General features: G+C 61.9%; 2 protein-coding genes across 5 annotated transcripts; one reads left to right on the top strand and one right to left on the bottom strand.

Annotated features, from left to right (window-relative positions):
• The first annotated feature begins 597 nt into the window (after positions 1–597).
• PRICKLE4 (prickle planar cell polarity protein 4) lies at positions 598–8,426 on the top strand. Its single transcript, XM_084220685.1, has 9 exons — positions 598–933; positions 2,037–2,188; positions 4,796–4,930; positions 5,026–5,133; positions 5,632–5,769; positions 5,861–6,061; positions 6,271–6,457; positions 6,569–6,874; positions 7,675–8,426. Exons 3-9 carry the CDS (start codon positions 4,799–4,801, stop codon positions 8,148–8,150), a joined length of 1,548 nt encoding a protein of 515 aa, XP_084076811.1. The 5' UTR covers positions 598–933; positions 2,037–2,188; positions 4,796–4,798; the 3' UTR covers positions 8,151–8,426.
• Positions 8,427–8,689: 263 nt separating this feature from the next.
• On the bottom strand, positions 8,690–17,623 carry LOC311162273 (uncharacterized protein). Of its 4 annotated transcripts, XM_084220542.1 has the most exons (14): positions 17,254–17,269; positions 16,981–17,053; positions 15,440–15,514; positions 14,722–14,868; positions 13,238–13,396; positions 13,038–13,114; positions 12,792–12,913; positions 12,570–12,700; positions 12,387–12,485; positions 11,897–12,019; positions 10,960–11,160; positions 10,723–10,866; positions 10,180–10,287; positions 8,690–9,180 (listed from the first exon to the last, which is right to left on the bottom strand). In XM_084220542.1, the coding sequence occupies exons 2-14, from the start codon at positions 16,990–16,992 to the stop codon at positions 8,995–8,997; spliced, it is 1,584 nt and encodes a 527-aa protein (XP_084076668.1). In that variant the 5' UTR covers positions 16,993–17,053; positions 17,254–17,269; the 3' UTR covers positions 8,690–8,994. The 4 variants fall into 4 exon arrangements, with proteins under 4 accessions (XP_084076668.1, XP_084076666.1, XP_084076667.1 ...); XM_084220540.1 differs by lacking the exon at positions 13,038–13,114 and having other exon boundaries at positions 17,254–17,623; XM_084220541.1 differs by lacking the exon at positions 17,254–17,269 and having other exon boundaries at positions 16,981–17,167.
• Between the last annotated feature and the right edge of the window lie 1,316 nt (positions 17,624–18,939).

Here is an 18,939-nt window from a genome sequence, read left to right on the forward strand (position 1 = left end):
GCCATCTGCACCCCTCGGGGCTCCCAAACCCCGCCACAGCACACGGGGGACAGAGAATCCAGCCTGGTCCCCGCAGATGTGGGGGGTTTTTTTGGGGATGCTGCGTCGATTCTCATCCCAAAGCCACACCAGCGGGCAGGAAAATCTTACAGCGTGCTGAGAGATGCACAGAAACACCGGCAGGACGCTGTGCCTCGCGTCAGGCTCGCAGAAATTTTTCCCCTGCCTCCTGCCCGGGTGGAATTGCCGCAGCCGGAGCCGGTCTGGAGGAGCCTCGTCAGGTGTGCAGGGCTTGTGGAAACTGGGACATCCTGACTTGCCGCTGGCTAACTCCTTTGTGAGAGCCCAGCCAAAGTTTCTCCACCTCTAAATTGGGGTGTAATGACACTTCCCCCTCTTTCATGAAGCTTCAACTCTTTCTGATCTCGGCAGGGAAATAAATCACCGCGCGGGATCATAAAAGTCATCAAACGGCAACCTGGGGTGAACCGAGCCGCAGATGGAGGGAAGGGCGCGGGCGCTCGGAAAATGAGAGGCAGGAGCGAGCCAGATGTCATCGGCAGCTCTTTCCCCTGTAGGGTTAATGTCCCCCCCCCCTTCCCCTCCCTGCCTGCCCTGGAATTCCAGCCATTGGCTGGCTCCCGAGGTTTAGGCTAAAAAGCCTCTAATTAGGACCCCGGCTGCCGCGGAGCCAGTGCCTGGGCAGGCAGGGAAAAAAAAAGAGAGAGAGGAAAGAAAGGAAAAAAAAAAAAAAGCGTTTCCCTGCCTGAGCTTGGATGTTTTCCTTTCGCTTTGCAAAGTTTTCCCAGCCCAGGCTCCATTCCCTGGCGTGCTCCGGAGCAGGGCGGGACGGCGGCGGCCGGAGCGCGGCTGGAGCGGGCGGCCGAGCCCGGAGCGGCGGAGCGCGGGCCCCGGAGCGCCGGGAAAGGGCAGGTACGGGTACGTGCGGCTGGAAGGGACTGCCGGGCTCGGCTCCTCCGCTCCCAGGCGAGATGGAGCTGGGGGAGAGGGACATTGAGAGCATGGAAGGGTCCTGATGCGAAGGGATGAGGCAGAGCAGGGGGATTTTGGTTGTTTGAGATTTCTCTTGGGTGGGGTGGGGGCGATAATATCGCTGTCCCCGCGGTCTTTGTTTTCGGGAATTGTCCCCTAGAGCAGGAGGTGACGCCCGTTCCATCGTGCCAGGCTCTGCCAGGTGCGCGGGCAGCGCTGCTTCCACCATCCCTGCTCCAGCTGGGATCGGCCGGGAACGGGATGAGTCGGGATTGGGGATGGAGCTGGACCCCTCGGACCTGCCGGGGTGAAGTCTGGTGGTCACGAGGAGGGGTGGGGGGCTTCGTTCTGGGGGCCGCGGGGAGACGAGTGGTCGCGAATCTCCACCCCCGTGGCCGCAGGGAGGGGTGGAGTGAGGGGCTTCACCCCAGGGGCCGCGGGGAGAGGAGGGGTCGCGAATCTTCATCCCGGGGGCTGCAGGGAGAGAAGGGGGAGGGGGTGTCGGTCCGTAGCTGCGGGTGCACGAATGGCTGAGCCAGGGTGGGTTAATGGGTTACTGCTGCCTGCCGTGCCCGCGGAACTGAGGGAAACAGCAGGAAAAGCTTTGTCAGAGCTGGCACATCCCTGGTGAGCCACCAGGCCACGGTCCCCCCGGTGCCACCGCGCAGTGTGGCAGAGCAGGATGCTGAGACCCCCTCCCATCATTTGGGGGGGGGCTGCAAAGGCGTTTTTAAAGCGAGGGCCACGACTTTGCTGTGCCCAGAGTGGCACCAAGGGCTGCTCCAGCCGGTGCCACCCCAGGTCCAAAAGGCACCGTGGGCTCCTCGGTGGGACCGGCTCCAGGTCGGGCAGGACTTGCTGCTCCGGCTCTCCCTGCCAGACCTCAGCTTATCTCACCCCAAAAGATGCATTTTTATTGCTCTGCATCTTTGTTGCTCGGCATCTTTGTTGCTCTGCACCTTTATTGCTCTGCACCTTTGTTGCTCTGCACCTTTGTTGCCCTGCATCTTGATTTCTCTGCATCTTTATTCCTGCTCCTGCAGCCCAGCTGTGTTGACGGCAGCTCAAGCACAAACAGGTTATCCCGTGGGTGAGGCCAGCGCGGAGCTGCGCCCCTGGGAGCCGCCAGCGCTGCTTTGAGGGGCTTTTTGGAGATGTTGTGTTTCCCTGGGGACTCTGCAAGAGCAAAGCTGAGGTAGGGATGCGGCTCCCTGGGCGGGCTGGGAACAAGGAGCCCGTGCTGAATTCCGAGCAGGCAGGGGTGGCTGAGCTCCAAGTTAATGTGTGACCTTGGCAGGAGAGGGCTGGGAGCCCACACGGGCTCCCACAGCCAGCTGGAGACGGGGGCTGCTCCCGGCGAGCCAAATCAGATTAGCATTCCCAGGAATTTCAGCCTCTCGTACCCAGGGAGCCGCCGCGGCTTCCGATCCTTTGGAGAGCGAGAGGAGCTCGGGCAAACGCATCCGGAGGAGCTCCCACAGGCAGGACGGAGGATTTGCAGCCAAGGCAAATGACAGCCAGTGCCACCCAGCCTGCCCGACTGGTCTGTCACACGTCCCTTCTCGGGGACTCGCTGGCAGGGAGAGGCAGCTGCCCCAAAGTGCCACCACGGTGCCACCTCCCCCGCGGGTTTGAGGCAGGCTGGGAGCATCCCTGCATCCCTCGGCAGGGAAGGGAAGGACAGCAGCGCCCCGAGGCAGCGAGGGAGGGCAGGAAGGAAGAGGGGACAGGGCCGGGGAGCGGAGGAGCCAGACCTGTCGGGGCTGCCTGGCTCTTTAGCATGGGAGGCGCGTACCTCTGTCCCCGTCTGGGGCTAATTACAGGGACTTGTTTACAGCCCAGACGGCTGCCAGCCGGCGTAATCACATCAAACTGGGCTGGGCTGGGCTCTCCGGCACATCCCCGCGCGTTCCCAGCAGCCGGGAGCCCTGCCCAAGCCGCCCTCCCCCAGGGTCACCCCGCCGTGCTGGTGGCCCTGGCACGGGGTCCCTGTCCCTCTCGGGGCTGCGGCCAGGCCGGCACCGCCAGCCCCCCCGAGCCCCCAGAGCATCGCAGGGGTCTAATGAACAGCCAAGTTCCAAGAGATTACACAAATGCAGCTTGGAGGCTTAATGAGCCCAGCAGAGCCCGGGGGGTGGAGAAATGGGGGCACTTTGCCCAAAGCAGGCAGCAGCAGAGCTGGGGCTGGACACGAGGGTCCTCACTCAGCATCCCAGGGTCTCCCTGGCCCAGCTGTGGTCCCTCACCAAGCCAGCAAGGCCAGGGCTCTTTTTGGGCAGATTATTTCATCCCTATCCCAAAGCACAGCTTTGAACAGCACCCTACAACCAGCCCTGCGCCCCCCCAGGGTTCCAGACCCCAAACGGCAGGAAAAAGCCAGGAGCCCTTTTGTTTTATCTCTCTGATTAGCCGGTGTGCAGCGTTAATCATTGACCCGGCAGCAGGGCAGGGAAACCTGAGCTGCCCCGGCCGATCCCACCGGCTCCCGGCCCCAGAGCTGCCCCTGCCACACACCAGCAGCCCCAGGTGTTTGCTGGGAGCACTGGGGACACTGGGATGTCCCTGACATTGGGGACACACCGGCACCGTCCCAGTGTGGAGCAGGGAACGGTTCCTCGTGGTGGCACAGGTGGAGGAGCACCAAAATTTCGTGATCTGGGGGTTCTCACCCCTCATCTCTGAGATGGTTTTATGCGTGGAACATTTTCCAGAGGGGCTGATCCACCCGTGGTGGGCGTTGCAGGCGTGAATCCCGGGGTGTGTCGGGTCACAGCCCCGTGATCTCCCCCCCATCCCAGCCTGGCTCCCCGTGGCAGGGCGGGAAGCGCGGGCTGAGGGCGTCAGGCTCTGGGCTGGCATCCAGGGAACCCCGGGAGCCACCAGCACATCGGCATCTCGCCTTTGTTTTGGGAAGCCGGGGCAGGAAGGAAGCGCGGTGGTGGAAAGAGCCCACGTGGGGAGGAGGGGAGGGCTCCGGATGGGTTTCACTGCCTGACCCCGAGCCAGGCGTGTGCTGCGGGCTGGGACAGCCCTGGGCAGAACAATGGCAGCCCGAGGGGAAGGAATTATTTTCCACTGAGTTGGGCTCAACCTCGGTCCGTTCCCGCTCAGGGATGGAGCACTAGGCCCAGGATTAGCTGTGGCAGCTGGGGAAAAACTCCTGCTGGGGGTGTTGCTGTTTTCCAAAACATGTTCCAGCTTGAGCTTGGGCATTTTGGGCATTTCTCTGCCTAGCTTCATCCCCATCCCCATCCCCATTCCATCCCAGAAGATCCCATCCCATCCCCATCCACATTTCCCATCCCATCCCCATTTCCCATCCCCATCCGCATTCTCATCCCATCCCATCCCATTCCCATTTCCCATCCCATCCCATCCCCATTTCCCATCCCATCCCCATTCCCATCCCATCCTCATTTCCCATCCCATCCTCATTTCCCATCCCCATCCCCATTTCCCATTTCCCATCCCCATTTCCCATCCCATCCCCATTTCCCATCCCATCCCACCCCTTCCTGCCCAGCAGACAAAGCCCCCAGCCCTGCCAGGTGCCCGTATCCTGGGTGTGGGTTTGCTGTAACCCCCAAAGAGAAAGGAGCCCCCCAGAACATCCCTGGGGCTCCTGCAGTGGTTCAGCTGCAGGTCTCGAGGTCGTGGTGCCTTGGAGCACCACCCCATGCCCCGGATCCCTCTGAGGGACGAGGAGCTCGTCCTGCCGCCACAGGGACACAGGATCCGTGTCCGGGGAGGGATCCCCGCTCCCTGCCCCGTCTCTGACACCTGTGTCTCTGTCTGTCCCCAGCTGATGTCCCTGCCGAGCCCTGCATGGCCCCGGCAGGACGAGCCCCCGCCCTGCGGCACCACCGGGGCGCTGCCCCCGGCCTCGTCCGACAGCGACTCCGGCTGTGCCCTGGAGGAGTACCTGGAGCCCCCCGAGGTGGGCGGCACCGCCTCTCCCCCCGCCCCGTTCCTGGGGTTAAACACGCCTTTTAAAGAGTTTAACTCCCCTCTGAACTCGCTGTCTCTCCCAAGGTGCCGCCGTGCTTCGGGCCCCGCTCGCCCCCGCCGGGCTCGGCCCCGGACCGGACGCGGCTCCGCGCCCGAGCGCTCCTGCAGCAGCTGCCGCCCCAGGACTGCGATGTGAGACCCCTCTTCCTTGGCTGCCGCTCCCCTCCCCAGCCTCACCTGCTGCTGACACTGCCCAAAAACAGAGGCCAGGCCAGATGAAGGGAATAGAAAGCAGTTTTATTGATTGAAGGGTCTGCAGGTGCATTTAGGGCAGATGGAGCCCACCCAAAAATGGAGCACGGGGTTGCAGGTTTTCACACTTTTATAAATTTGGGCCATTTGATTATTGGGGATTAATTTTCCAATTACACCTTCAGGTAATGAAGTCACTGACCCCAAGTTTGCTCCCCCAACTCAGTTTTGTTCACATCTCTCTGGCCTGAGGCACTGAGGTGTCCTTGATTGCCAGGCCTGGAGAGGAATTGTGTCAAAATGGGAAAGCAGCAGCTGACTCTGTGTGCGGAGTTTAGAGCTACACACTAAAGATTTACAGGACTATAACTGTTTGGAAAAGATAAAAGCCAAACTCCTGAGGCAGCAGAGCCCAGCCCTGACCCCCGTGCCCCACAGGAGCGCTACTGCCCCGGCCTCGCCGAGGAGGAGCGGCGCCAGCTCCGCGCCTTCAGCGCCCGCCGCCGGCAGGAGGCTCTGGGACAGGGCCTGGCGTGCCCCGTGCCCGGTCCCTGCCACGGCTGTCCCTGCAGGAAGGTGAGCTGTCCCCTCCAGCTCCCATTCCCCGCCAGGGCCCCGTCCCCAAAAGCCAGCCCTGCCCCAAACCTGGTGTCCCCCTGCCTTGCAGTGCGGCCGGAGGCTGAACAAAGGGGACCCGGGGATTTCAGCGTCTCGCCTGGGCGACCAGTTCTGGCACCCGTCCTGCTTCTCCTGCCACTTCTGCCACCAGCAGCTGGTGGATCTCATCTACTTCCAGCAGGATGGGAGGATCTACTGCGGCCGGCACCACGCCGAGCTCTTCCGACCCCGCTGTGCCTCCTGTGACCAGGTGGGCGCCGGGCAGGGACAGGCTTTGACCTCCCTTTGGCTCTTAAATGCCCCCGAGCTCGGCTGGGGGCTCCAAATCCATCAAAACCACCGATGGGCTGGAGGAATATTCCTCCCTGAGACCCCCACGGGCTGGGGGCTCCTCCTCACCGCCCAGCACAGCAAAGCACCGTGAGGTGCTGAGAGCCTGGGCTTGTTTTCCCGTTCCAGCTGATCTTCATGGAGGAGTGCATCGAGGCCGAGGGCCGGCGCTGGCACCTGGAGCACTTCTGCTGCCTGGAATGCGACGAGCCGCTGCGGGGGCAGCGCTACGTGATGCGCAGCGGCCGGCCCTGCTGCCGGGGCTGCTTCGAGAGCCTCTTTGCCGAGCCCTGCCAGGCGTGCGGGGACCCCATCGGTACGGCCGCCACCCCCGCGGGGCTCCCCCACCCTCCAGAGCGTGGATTTGGGCTTTTTTTGGTTGTTTTGGTCTGGAAGAACCTTTCCCTCAGCTGCGGCTGCCCCGCAGGTGCTGACAGCGAGGAGGTGTCGCACCAGGGGCTGCACTGGCACGCCCGAGCCTCCTGCTTCTGCTGCAGCCTGTGCCGGGCGCCGCTGCGGGGACAGCCCCTCACCTGCCGCCGCGGCCGCCTCTTCTGCTCCGACACCTGCAGCCGCGGCCAGGACGCCTCCTCCAGCGCCTCCGACTCCTCCTCGGACTCGGCTTTCGCCTCCGCTCCGTCCCCCGAGTGCACGCCCCTGCCCCGGGCCGGAGCGGGCGGCAGGAGCTCGGCAGCGGCAGCGGGGCCCTGCAGGCAGCGGGGGGAAGGGGCTGGTAGGAGCCCCCTGCTATGGGGTGGGAGATGGGAGCCAAATCCAGGGGACTTTGGGGCTGGTAGGAGCCCCCTGCTATGGGGTGGGAGATGGGAGCAAATCCATGGGGCTTTGGGGCTGGTGGGATCCTGCTGCCATGGGGTGGGAGGGGACCAAGAGCAAGTCCAGGGGGCTTTGGGGCTGGTGGGATCCTGCTGCCATGGGGTGGGAGATGGGAGCAAATCCAAGGGATTTTGGGGCTGGCAGGACCCTCCTGCCATGGGGTGGGGGGGAGAAATCCACACTCTGGGAACTTTGGGGCTGGTGGGATCCTATTGCCGTGGGGTGGGAACTGGGAGTGGGAGCAAATCCAGGCTCTGGGGACTTTGGGGCTGGTAGGATTGATTCTACTGCCATGGGGTGGGAGGGGAGAAATCCACACTCTGGGGACTTTGGGGCTGATAGGATCCTATTCCCATGGGGTGGGAGATGGGAGTGGGAGCAAATCCAGGCTCTGGGGACTTTGGGGCTGGTAGGATCCTATTGCCATGGGGTGGGGAGGAGAAATCCACACTCTGGGAACTTTGGGGCTGGTGGGATCCTGCTGCCATGGGATGGGAGGGGACCAAGAGCAAATCCAGGCTTCTGGGGACTTTACTGGGAATGTCACAGGGTGGGAATTGATGATAAACTCCCCACGGTGGGAGCTGGGGGTGGGTGGGTGCCATCCCGGGGTGTCTTGAGACAACTCTCGCTGTGGGAGAGCTGTGGGAGGGCAGGCTCAGCCTCTCCTCCTCCCTTACACCCCGCTCCCTCTTCCAGAGGCGTTTCCAGAGCAGGCCCCCCCAGTGCACCCCGCCTTCAGGAGCCCCGAGGATCTCGGAGCAGCCGCACGGGAGCGGAGCAGCGACGCTGCCAAGGAGCACCCAGGGGTGCTGGGACCCCCAACCAGCCCCCCCTCGGCCCCCCAGCCCGGCCCAGAGCCACCCGACGAGCCCAGAGCTTCGGGCCATCCGCTTTTGGGGGCCCCTGAACCCCGAACAAGCAATGGGAACCCCCAGCTGCAGGCGGGCAGCTCCCCTCCCCGACACAGCCCCCGCGCAGAGCTCGGCACAGAGGAGGAGGAGGAGGAGGAGGACTCCTGGTGCCCCACCTGCTCCTCATCTTCGGACTCAGACTCGGAGGAGGAGGGTTTCTTTTTCGGGAAGCCCATCCCCAAGCCCGGGATGAATTCCCTGGGCAGGGAGCCCGCGGCGAGGGGCAGGGGCAGGACGGCCAAGCACTGCAGCGTGTCCTAACGCGGGCTCGGGGGGCACTGCCAGCTCCTGCCGCGGCCCCAGCGCGTCCCCAGCGCGTCCTGGCAGAGCAGAGCCTGCAATTCCTGCCGGCCTCTCCCGCAATTAGGAACAGGTAAAGCTGGAAGGGAGCGGGGCCGGCCCCCAGCGCCTCCCACAAGGCGGCAGCGCCGGGGAGAGCGGCCGGAGCTCCGGACAGGGGCGGCTGCCTGCATCCCCCCGGTGGGATCCTTCCCTGGGCTGCCCTGTGCCCCACTGCCACCCGCTCTCCATCCCTGGTGGCACCGTGTCCCCACTGCCACCACGGGGAGGGCACCAGGGTGCAGCTCTGCTGCTGATGATGACGAAGCTCCAATAAAATCTGGCTGAAATCTGAACTCAACATCTGCCCTGTTCCTTCCCAGCCCATTGTGACAATGTCACCAGGGCTGGGAGGTGCCCAGGGGTGATCTGTGCCCTCTGCCACAGCCAGGGTTCACTGTGGGACCCCTCCCTTGCCGGAACAGAACAATGGCTGCAAAAAGGACACAGTTTATTTGCAGATTTAAACCCAAAAGCACTCACTGTGGTTTGGAGACACATTCCTGGCAATCAGGGATGGAGGACAGGGACTGCTGCCCTCCCTCCAGTAAAACCAGTAACACTTTCACTGCCCACAGGGCTTTGGGCAGGGCTAAAACCAAACACACCCTGCTCACCCTCCTCCTCCTCAAGACAGAGCGGGGCTGCCAGCATCCCCCACCCCGTCCCGCGGGCTCAGCCCCCTCCTGAGCACCCCAAAGCGCCGTCACAGCCCTGTGACAGCCCCTGTCACCCCCAGCCCGCTGGCAGGAGGGGGTGGCCGCCCTCAGAGGCTGGAGGAGCCCACGGAGTCGAGGCTGTCGATGAACTCCTCCAGCTGCTGCAGGTGGTGCAGGCGGCCCTGGCGCAGGTTGGCCCTGAGCGCCAGCGCCAGCGCCGCCTCCATCGAGGGCTCCTTCTGCAGCAGCATGGTGGCCACCACGGCCACGCTCAGGCTGAACTGCTGGTACGACTGCAGGGCAGGGCTGCGGGGTCAGCACCCCAAAACCAGCACCAAAACACCCCTGCTTTTAGCCCATGAACCCCCAAACATCACCCAAACCCCTGCAAACCAACTGCAGGGCAGGGCCACAGGGTCAGCACCCAAAACCAGCACCAAAACACCCCTGCTCTTAACCCATGAACCCCCAAACATCACCCAAACCCCTGGAAGTCCCTGCAAACCGACTGCAGGGCAGGATCAGCACCCCAAAACCAGTACCAAACCAGCCCTGCTTTTGGCCCATGACCCCCCAAACATCACCCAAACCCCTGCAAACCGACTGCAGGGCAGGGTCAGCACCCCAAAACCAGCACCAAAACACCCCTGCTCTTAACCCACGAACCCCCAAACATCACCCAAACCCCTGCAAACCAACTGAAGGGCAGGGTCAGCACCCCAAAACCAGCACCAAAACACCCCTGCTTTAAGCCCATGAACCCCCAAACATCACCCAAACCCCTGGAAGTCCCGGCAAACCGACTGCAGGGCAGGGCTGTGGGGTCAGCACCCCAAAACCAGCACCTGCTTTTGGCCCACGAACCCCCAAACATCCCCCAAACCCCTGCAAACCGACTGCACCTTCCCCTGCAAACCCCTGCAAACCGACTGCAGGGCAGGGCCACAGGGTCAGCACCCCAAAACCAGTACCAAATCACCTCTGCTTTTGGCCCATGAACCCCCAAACCCCTGCAAACCCACAGCACCTTCCCCTGCAAGCCCCTCCACGCCCCTGCAAACCGACTGCAGGGCAGGGCCATGGGGTCAGCGCCCCAAAACCAGCCCCAAACCACCCCTGCTTTTAGCCCATGAACCCACAAACCCCTGCACACCCACAGCACCTTCCCCTGGTAGCCCCCCAAAACGCCAAATTCCCACCCCCCACCCCCCAGCATCGCTCCCAAAGCCCCTCAGGTGAGATCCCCCCACCCTGGAGCTGCTCCCAGACCCTCAGGGCTCCCCCAGACTCACCAGCTCGATCTTTGCCTTCCTCCTGAGCACGGCAGCCGAGCGGGAATCGAGGCCGGCCGGGAGGGGCGTGGGGAGCTCTGAGCAGAGCTGCTGCTGGCCACACACAGCCTGGCAGGTGGGAAAGGCAAGCAGGGCTCAGAGGGGACAGGGACTGAGCCCCAGCGGGGCTGGCACCAGCCCAGGGCTGGGCACCCTGCAGAGGGAGCCCCGGGTTTGTCACCCGTCCCTCAGGTGACAGAGCTGCCCCCACTCTCCCTTTCTCTCCCTTTGCCCCGACTCCTCTCCCTCATTAGCAGTAATTAAGCTGCTCTGGAGGGTTCTCCTCAGCTTCCTCCGAGCTCCAGGGCTGCTCACACTCCTGAGCTTTGGGTTCCTGCCCTGGCTCCTTTCCCAGCCTTGTCCCGTCCGTCAGCTCCGCAGCGGGGCCGACACGGGCTCTGCCTCCGGACAAAGCCGCCCCTTAACCCCAGACCCTGCAGGGCACAGGGACCCCCCGGGCCAGGGCAGTGTCCCCAAGCCCTGGGGGACACCCAGACCCCATACCAGACTGGTGTCACCTGCCCCAGGTGGGTGCTGGGGCTCCGGGGCGGTCTCTGGTGGGGTACCAGGAGCAGCCTGGCTGGGCTGGGCTTCAGGTTCTGCTGCAGGTCCTGGAGGAAGCTGAGGGTTTTCAGGAGGCTGAAGGCTCTGCAGAGGGACAGAGAGTGGCTGTGCTGGGACAGGGGGACACTGCTGCCAGCAGGGGAGGGGACACAGAGCTGACCCACATCCCAAACTCACCCCAGGCTGGGCAGCTCCTGCCTCGGCTTCTGCAGCTCCACGGGGCTGCTGCTGCCAGGAATGCGGGCTGAGCTCAGCCCCGGCCCCTCCAGAGCAGGGGGACTCCAGGAGCTCCCTCCTGGCAGGGTCTGGAGGGGCTGCTGGGCTCTGGGGAGGTGACCCGTGACTGCTGCCAGCCTTGGGGACACTGCAGGGCTCTACCTGTGTGTCACAGAGAGCCAAGGAAGTTTGGCTTTCACTGCAATGCTTTGGCAAATTATTATTATTATTATTATTATTATTATTATTATTATTATTATTATTATTATTATTATTATTATTATTATTATTATTTTCTTGTCGATTGTAACTGCTTTCAGGCAGAAGGCAAACTTGCAATCGCTTTTGTGGGCTGTGTAACTGAAAATGTGCACAAAGCAAGGCTGCCACAAGAGAGAACCGCTCGTGCAAAATGCAGAACCAAGACAGCACGAGCAGAGAGCAAAATACCACAGAAAGAGAATGGCAGGTCTGAATTGGCATCAGGAGAGCACCAGGGGAGCACCCTGGGGTGCCTGGAGGGACCCCCAGACCCTGCACAGTGGACTCAGCAATCCAGGGTGGAGCTGGGGCAAACTTGCCCCGAGAATGTGCCAAGAAATTTGAGGAAGTTGTGGAGCTGCAGACTCATCTGTGCCCCTGGCTACAGCCAGGCACCCAGCACTGCCACCTCTGCAATACTGGTTTATTATCTCTTATTAAACTCCTGAATTTCAGAGGAGTGAGGGGACAGGGGGTTTGGGAAGGGGCTGTACCTCCCTGCCGGCTCTGCTTTAGGGTGGGAATAGAAAATAGGAAAAATAGGGAAAAAATCCTCAGGGGAAGCTGTGAGCTGCTGGTGGGGAGGATTTGGGGAGCCTGGAGCTGATCCTGTGCCCCCCCCCAGCAGCCCCCATACCTCAAGGTGCTCCTGGACATCAGGATTCATGGAGGTCTCCTCTGGAGGGGCTGGATCTGTTCCTGGAGCACAGGGATCCTGATCCCGGCTGCCCACAGGGGTGTGCCCAGCTTCCAGCTCCACCTGGGGACAGGTGAGGGTGGGAGGAGATGTGTGGGGTGGGGTGGGAATGGGAAATGGGGATGGGAAATAGGGATGGAAAATGGGGATGGTATGGAATGGGAAATGGAGGTGGGAAATGGGGATGGGAAATGGGGATGGGAAAGGGGGATTGGAAAGGGGGATGGGAAGGACAGGACACTAAATCCCACAGGAAACCACGGAGAAAAGCCTGGAAAAACTCCCTGCCCGGCAAAGAGACAGCGAGGTGGAGAGGGGAAGGGCTGGATCAGGGAGGAGGGACATGTCCCAGCAGCCGAGGTGACCCCTGAGCCAGGCTGAACCCCAGCTCCAGAGGTGGGAGCACCCCTGGGACAGGGGAATCTCCTACCTGCAGCTCTGCAGCGCCAGGATCAGCAGCTGGGCTCTCCAGAGGGCTCCTGGCCGGACTGGGGGGCTCCAGAACATTCCCAGTCCCCACTGGCACATCCTGGAGGGAACCAGGACAGCGTGCCAGGCTCAGGGTGAGCAGAGTCCTGCAGTGGGATGGGATGGGACAGGTAAAACCCCTCACCTGCGGCTGTTCCGGCCTCTCTGCAGCTCCCGGGGGCTGGGGAGGCTCCGGGGGCTGCGGCTCCTTCCTGGCCGCGGGCTGGCTCCTCCTGGAGGGGGCAGGACAGGAGGGCTTGGAGCGCGGCTTGTGCCCTGCAGGGAGGGAAACAGCGGCAGAGAATCCTCAACCCGCCCTGCGAGGGGATGAAGAGCAGCGAGGAAGAGCACGGGGGGCAGCACAGACCTCGGGAGGCTCGGGGACACCACGCCCGGGGGACCAGGACCAGCTGCCGGGGGTGGCTCCGCCGCCTCCCGGCCGGGCGGTGGCTCCAGGGCGGGCGGTGCGGGTGGAAATTCCCGGGATTCCTGCAGGAAGGAGCACAGCCCCGGCCAGGGGGGTTGGCTTGGGAGGGGTCGCTGTGCTGGGACAGGGACAGCTCCCAGCGGCGCTGGTGTCGCTCATTGTCACCTCCCCGGGCGTGGCACCCACCCTGGAGGGCAGAAGGGGGGACAGGGCGGGGGCTGCTCCTCCTCGGGGTACTCGGGCCAGGGGTCGGGCGGCGGATCCTGCAGGGACAGGCTGGCTTTAGGGATCGGCACGGGCCACAGCGTGTCCTTGTCACACTGTCCTTGTCACCAGGGCAGCGAGTGGCCCCTGCCCCGCTTCACCCCCCGGCCAGGAGCGCTCACCTGGTACCAGCACTCCCCAAAGTCATCCTCGGCTCCTGCGTTGGCTTCTCTGTCATCCCAGGGGGGTGGCAGGGGACACTCGGGGGGTGCCCACCTCCTGTCCCCCTCCTCCTCGTGCCAGGGGCCGTCCCGAGGGCCAGGGAAGGCTCTGGGGCTGGGCTGCAACGGGAAGGGTTAGGGGTTAGGGGTTAGGGAGTGCTGAGGACACTCACCGTGGGATTTTGGGGTTTTTTCCCCATGAGCCCCCCGGGATTTTTGGGGTTTCCTGCCGCTCCCCCTCCCCGCTGTGCCCCTCGGCTCTTTGTGCCCCTCCTGCTCCCTGTGTGGGGCTGCCCTGGGTTTGTGGGTGAATCCCCTTTGGGGGTGATTTCAGCAGCTCAGATTTGACCTGACTGTGAAAATCAGCACAGTGGAGGCGGGGACCAGGCTGCCTGGAGAACCCTGACTCAAAAACCCTGAAACGAAACCCCAGGAGGATGTGAAACCCCGAGAGCAAAAGGCACTGGCAGGGAGCAGGGGCAGATGTTTCCTGGCAGGACCCAGAGGGCAGCAATTTGCTTTTTGAAGGACAAATGCTCCCCAAACCCTCCTGACATCCATCATTCCATGCTGGAAAAGCTGAACCCCACTTTGGAAAAGGGGAATTTCCAGCACAGTCCCCCCAGGTGAGCGTGGATTCATCCCTGGAGCCCTTCAAGGTCACTCCTGGAGTGAGCCAAAGATTTGTGTGGGTCTGGGTGAGCAACAGCAATCTAAGCTGTAACTGCTAATTAACTGTGAAACTATTGATTTAATTAGCAGTGCCCTGGTATAACCATTGTGATAAATGAATCTGATTCGTGCTAACAATTGTAAATATATTGATATTTCAGAAAACATTTGTTAAAAAGCAATAGAGGAAAAGGAAATGCAATTAGTGTCACAAAACAGATGTTTTCAGATGTTCATGAGAAAACAGGACACAGGATGTAGTTTGAGATAAGGAACATCCCAAAACAGAATAGGCCTTGGCATAATTAAGGAATCAGCCTTGAAATCACTGCTAAATTTACTCTGTACACGCTTACCCGATTGCATTCATTTTATATCAAAACGCTGCTCAATTAAAACTGCTGCTAAGTTCTAATTTTGTGGTTTATTCAATTCAACATCCAGGACCTCATTCAGAACACCACCCCCACTGCACTGTGGAGATCCTTTAGTCCAATCATGGCAATAAATTATTTATTTAACCTATGTAAATGTATCTATTTTGCCATTCTTAATCCTGGGTGGGGGGTGAGGCCGTGGAATCCTTTAGACACAAACTGCTGGAAATCCCAACATTTCCAGACTCCTTTAGAAAGCCACAAACTCCTGTCTGTGCCTGGGGCAGCACGAGTGCATCCCAGACTGGGTTTGGTGAGCCTGGCTGGCACTTGGGAGGGTCTCCCTGCCAAACTCCGACCATCCCTGGGACATCTCCCCCCGGCCCTGTCCCTTACCGGGCCCCTCCTGCGCCGGCCTCTCCAGGGCTGCTGCTCCCAGGGCGGCTCATCCCAAGCTGGTGGCCCGTCCCAGGGTGGCTCGTCCCAGGCGTCCTCGGGGCCAGCAGGGGGACACGGCCACGGCCCGTCCCACCACGGTGCGGGCTGTGGACAGAGCAGAGCCGTCAGAGCCCCGAGCAGCCCGGTCCCGGCAGGGATGGGGAGCCCGGATCCCACCCGGCCGCCCCGGGAGAGCCCGGACCGCGCCGGGTTCCTCCCCAAAAGCTGCGGCACGGATGTTATCCCGGCGCCTCGGCATCCCCCGGGATGGGGATGGAGCAGTGGGTACCCAGGGTGGCTCCGGGGCGCTGCTGGGCTCCCACCCCAGCCCAGGAGAGCTCCAGGAGAGCCCCAGGAGAGCCCCAGGAGAGCTCCAGGAGAGCCCCAGCCCCAGTCCCAGGAGAGCCCCAAGAGAGCCCCAGGAGAGCCCCAGGAGAGTTCCAGGAGAGTTCCAGGAGAGCTCCAGGAGAGCCCCAGGAGAGCCCCAGGAGAGCCCCAGTCCCAGGAGAGCTCCTGGAGAGCTCCAGGAGAGCCCCAGGACAGTCCCAGGAGAGCTCCAGCTCCAGGAGAGCCCCAGGAGAGCCCCAGGAGAGTTCCAGGAGAGCCCCAGGAGAACTCCAAGAGTGCTCCAGGTCAGCCCCAGGAGAGCCCCAGCTCTTTTCCCGGCCGCACGTACCTCCCTGGGGAAGCTCCTCCTGCAGCCCGGCGGGGGGAACATCCTGCCCGAGGGGCCCAGGAGCTGCGGGATCCGCTGGAAGGGAGAGGCCGGCTCAGCACGTCCCCCGGGACGTCACTGCCGGCTTGGGGACGCTGCCAGCCAGGTGCCACCCGTGCTGCTGCCAGCCCCGCGTCCGGAGCGCTGCGACAGCTCCAGGGTCACCGCGACAGCTCCAGAGCCACTGGCACGGGCACCAGCCAGGACACCGAGACCCGCTCGCTGTCCCCTGGGGGTGACACGGGACTTGGCACCCCCTTTGCCTGCCCGAGGCTCTGTCTGTCCCTGCCACGTGTCGTCGTCAACCCCGGGATGTCCCCAAGGGATCCGGGTTGGGACACAGGGGGCTTGGGTCAGCCCCCCGCCAGCCTGAAACCCCATTTTTGTCCCAAAATTGCGGGGTGTCAGCCTCAGGTCCTGCAAAGCAGCACTGGAGCACGGAGGAGGGGTGGGATGGAGAGCCCTGCACCCCAATCCTGAATCCCAACTCTTCCCTGCATCCCAATCATGAATCCCAACCCTTCCCTGCACCCCAATCCTGAATCCCAACTCTTCCCCGCATCCCAATCCTGCTTCCCTGCATCCCAACCCTGCACCTCTGCACCCCAATCCTGTATCCCAGCCCTTCCCTGCATCCCAGTCCTCCTTCCCTGAATCCCAACCCTGCACCCCAATCCTCCCAGCCCGCACCCCGGTCTCGTTCCACACCAATGTGCGGCGGGAGCCGATCCCTCCCGGAGCCCTCCCCGAGCTCTCCGTCCCTCCCCTCCGGAGTTTCCCTTCCTCTTCCCATCCCGCTCCCGGCGCCGATTCCGCCCCCGAGGAGAACGGGAGCGCGCAGAGCCCGGGCAGCGCCGCTTCCCGACCCCCGGGGCTGCAAATCCCTCCGGGAATCTCGGGGCCGTCAGCGGGGTGGGAGCAAAGACCCGCAAACTGCCCCCCCTCGGCACCCGCACCCCCCGAAATGGGGGTCCCTGCACCCCCAGGGCACGGAATACCCACGGAAGAGGGGATCCCGGGGTACGGAATATCCATGGAAGAGGGGATCCCGGGGTACGGAATATCCCGGGGTACGGAATGTCCACGGAAGAGGGGATCCCGGGGTACGGAATATCCATGGAAGAGGGGATCCTGCACCCCCAAAACATGGAATACCCACGGAAGAGGGGATCCCGGGGTATGGAATATCCCGGGGTATGGAATGTCCACGGAAGAGGGGATCCCGGGGTACGGAATATCCATGGAAGAGGGGATCCTGCACCCCCAGAACATGGAATACCCACGGAAGAGGGGATCCCGGGGTCCCTCAGGGCACGAACCCCCCAGCCCCCGCCACCACCCAGCTCCAGCACCGACCGCTCGGTGCCCCCCAAACTCGCGCCGGGACATTTCGGGGAGCGGGATCCCCCCCATTCCCGAGGCTGGAGCAGAACTGAGGAGGGGCCAGGGAAGGGTGGGAGGGTTTGCAGAGCCCTGGCAGGACAGGGCTGCACGGCACCCACCTTTGCTGCCATGCCGGGGGAGCTGCTGTCACCGTCCCAGCGCGTCCGTTTGTCCGTCTGTCACCTCCTGGCACTGCAGCCGCGGGGACGCGGCTCAGAGGGTCTCCCAAAGCCGCTGCCCACCCAGTTCATCCCCTCCCGAGCCAGCCCGGCGCCTCCGGCCTCTCCTCCCCCCCATCCCCCGGCATTCCCGCTGGGAACGGCGCTCCAGGGGCTGCGGGGCTGGTTCCAGGCACGGCCATCCCGCCCTGCCCCGGAGGATTTATTTATCACCTTCCCGTGCCCCGGAACATCCCCGGCAGCCGCGGGGGGTTTGGCTGGGACGCGCTGATAAGGAACTGGTCTGAACTGGTGCGAACTGGTCGGGCCGGCCATGCGGATCCGCACGGAGGTGGGGACACGGCCTGACCTTCCAGGAACGTGGGAGGGGATCCGGGAGGAAAGGGAGGCTCCGGCTCAGCTCCGAGTCCGAATGTAAATAAAGGAGGGGAGAAGAGCGAGCCCGGGGGGAACTCGCTGATCCCAAAGGAAAGGGAAGGGGAGAACCCAATGGAGTCAAACCTTCCAAACCCCAAACAGGGTGTGGGGCAGCCCAGGGCATGACACCAGGGTTCTCCAGCCGGTCCCGTAATGAGAGCCCCTAATTGCCATAAATCAATTTGCTGGCTGGGCGGATCAATTAGTGGGATTTGGGGAGAGAATGCAGCAGCCAGGACAGAAGAGGATGGATGGATGGAGGAATGGATGGATGGATGGATGGATGGATGGATGGATGGATGGATGGATGATGGGCGGATGGATGGATGGATGGATGATGGGCGGATGGATGGATGGATGGATGATGGATGGATGGATGGATGGATGATGGGCAGACGGATGGATGGATGGATGGATGGATGGATGGACAATGGAGGAATGGATGGATGGATGGATGGATGGATGGATGGATGGATGGATGATGGATGAACGGATGAATGGATGATGGGCAGACAGATGGATGGATGGATGGATGGATGCATGGATGCATGGATGGATGGATGATGGGCAGACTGATGGATGGATGGATGGATGGATGGATGGATGGATGCATGGATGGATGGATGATGGGCAGACTGATGGATGGATGGACAATGGAGGGATGGATGGATGGATGGATGGATGCATGGATGGATGGATGCATGGATGGATGCATGGATGGATGGATGATGGGCAGACAGACGGATGGATGGACAATGGACGAATGCATGGATGATGGACGGACGGACGATGGGCAGACAGATGGATGTGTAATAAGCAGCAATATGTTTGTTCATTAATTAGGTCAATAGCTGAATAACTTTACCACACAAAAGCAGGAGCTGCACAGTTAAAGCCGCCTGCTCAGCAGGATACAATAGGTAACTGTGCAGCCACACAGCCCCATATGGTAACAATCACTGGCCTCAAGGATTGCCTAGCTTGCAGGAAATGTACAGAGCCTTGGAGAATTCTCATGTTATAGATATGCCTTATAAGGGAAGGTTCACCCAGCAGTCAAAGAGGAAGACTTGGAGCCTTCATCCCACGACCACCAGAAGGCAGAAAAAGACCCCCTAGCAACCAGAGGAGCAAGTGCAAGGACAGAACACGGCACCCATGAACCTGAGCAATAAAGGAAGCAATAAAAGGCGAACCTTGGGGGTGGGATGGCATGTGCCGTAGGAGAGCGGAGACTCTCGGCCACCCAGCACTGTGCTCTGCTTGCCACGGCTTGCTTTTCATTTAATCTAATAAATTCTTATTAAAAAGGAGAGATTTACATGGTACGATTCTCATTTATGACAGATGAATGGATGGAGGGACGGACGGACGGATGGATGGATGGACAATGGATGGATGGATGATGGATGGATGGACGATGGAGGAATGGATGGATGGAGGAGGAATGGATGGATGGATGGATGGATGGATGGACGGACG

The sequence above is a fragment of the Fringilla coelebs genome (genome assembly GCF_963513975.1).
Source record: "Fringilla coelebs genome assembly, chromosome: 23".
NCBI lineage: Eukaryota > Metazoa > Chordata > Aves > Passeriformes > Fringillidae > Fringilla > Fringilla coelebs.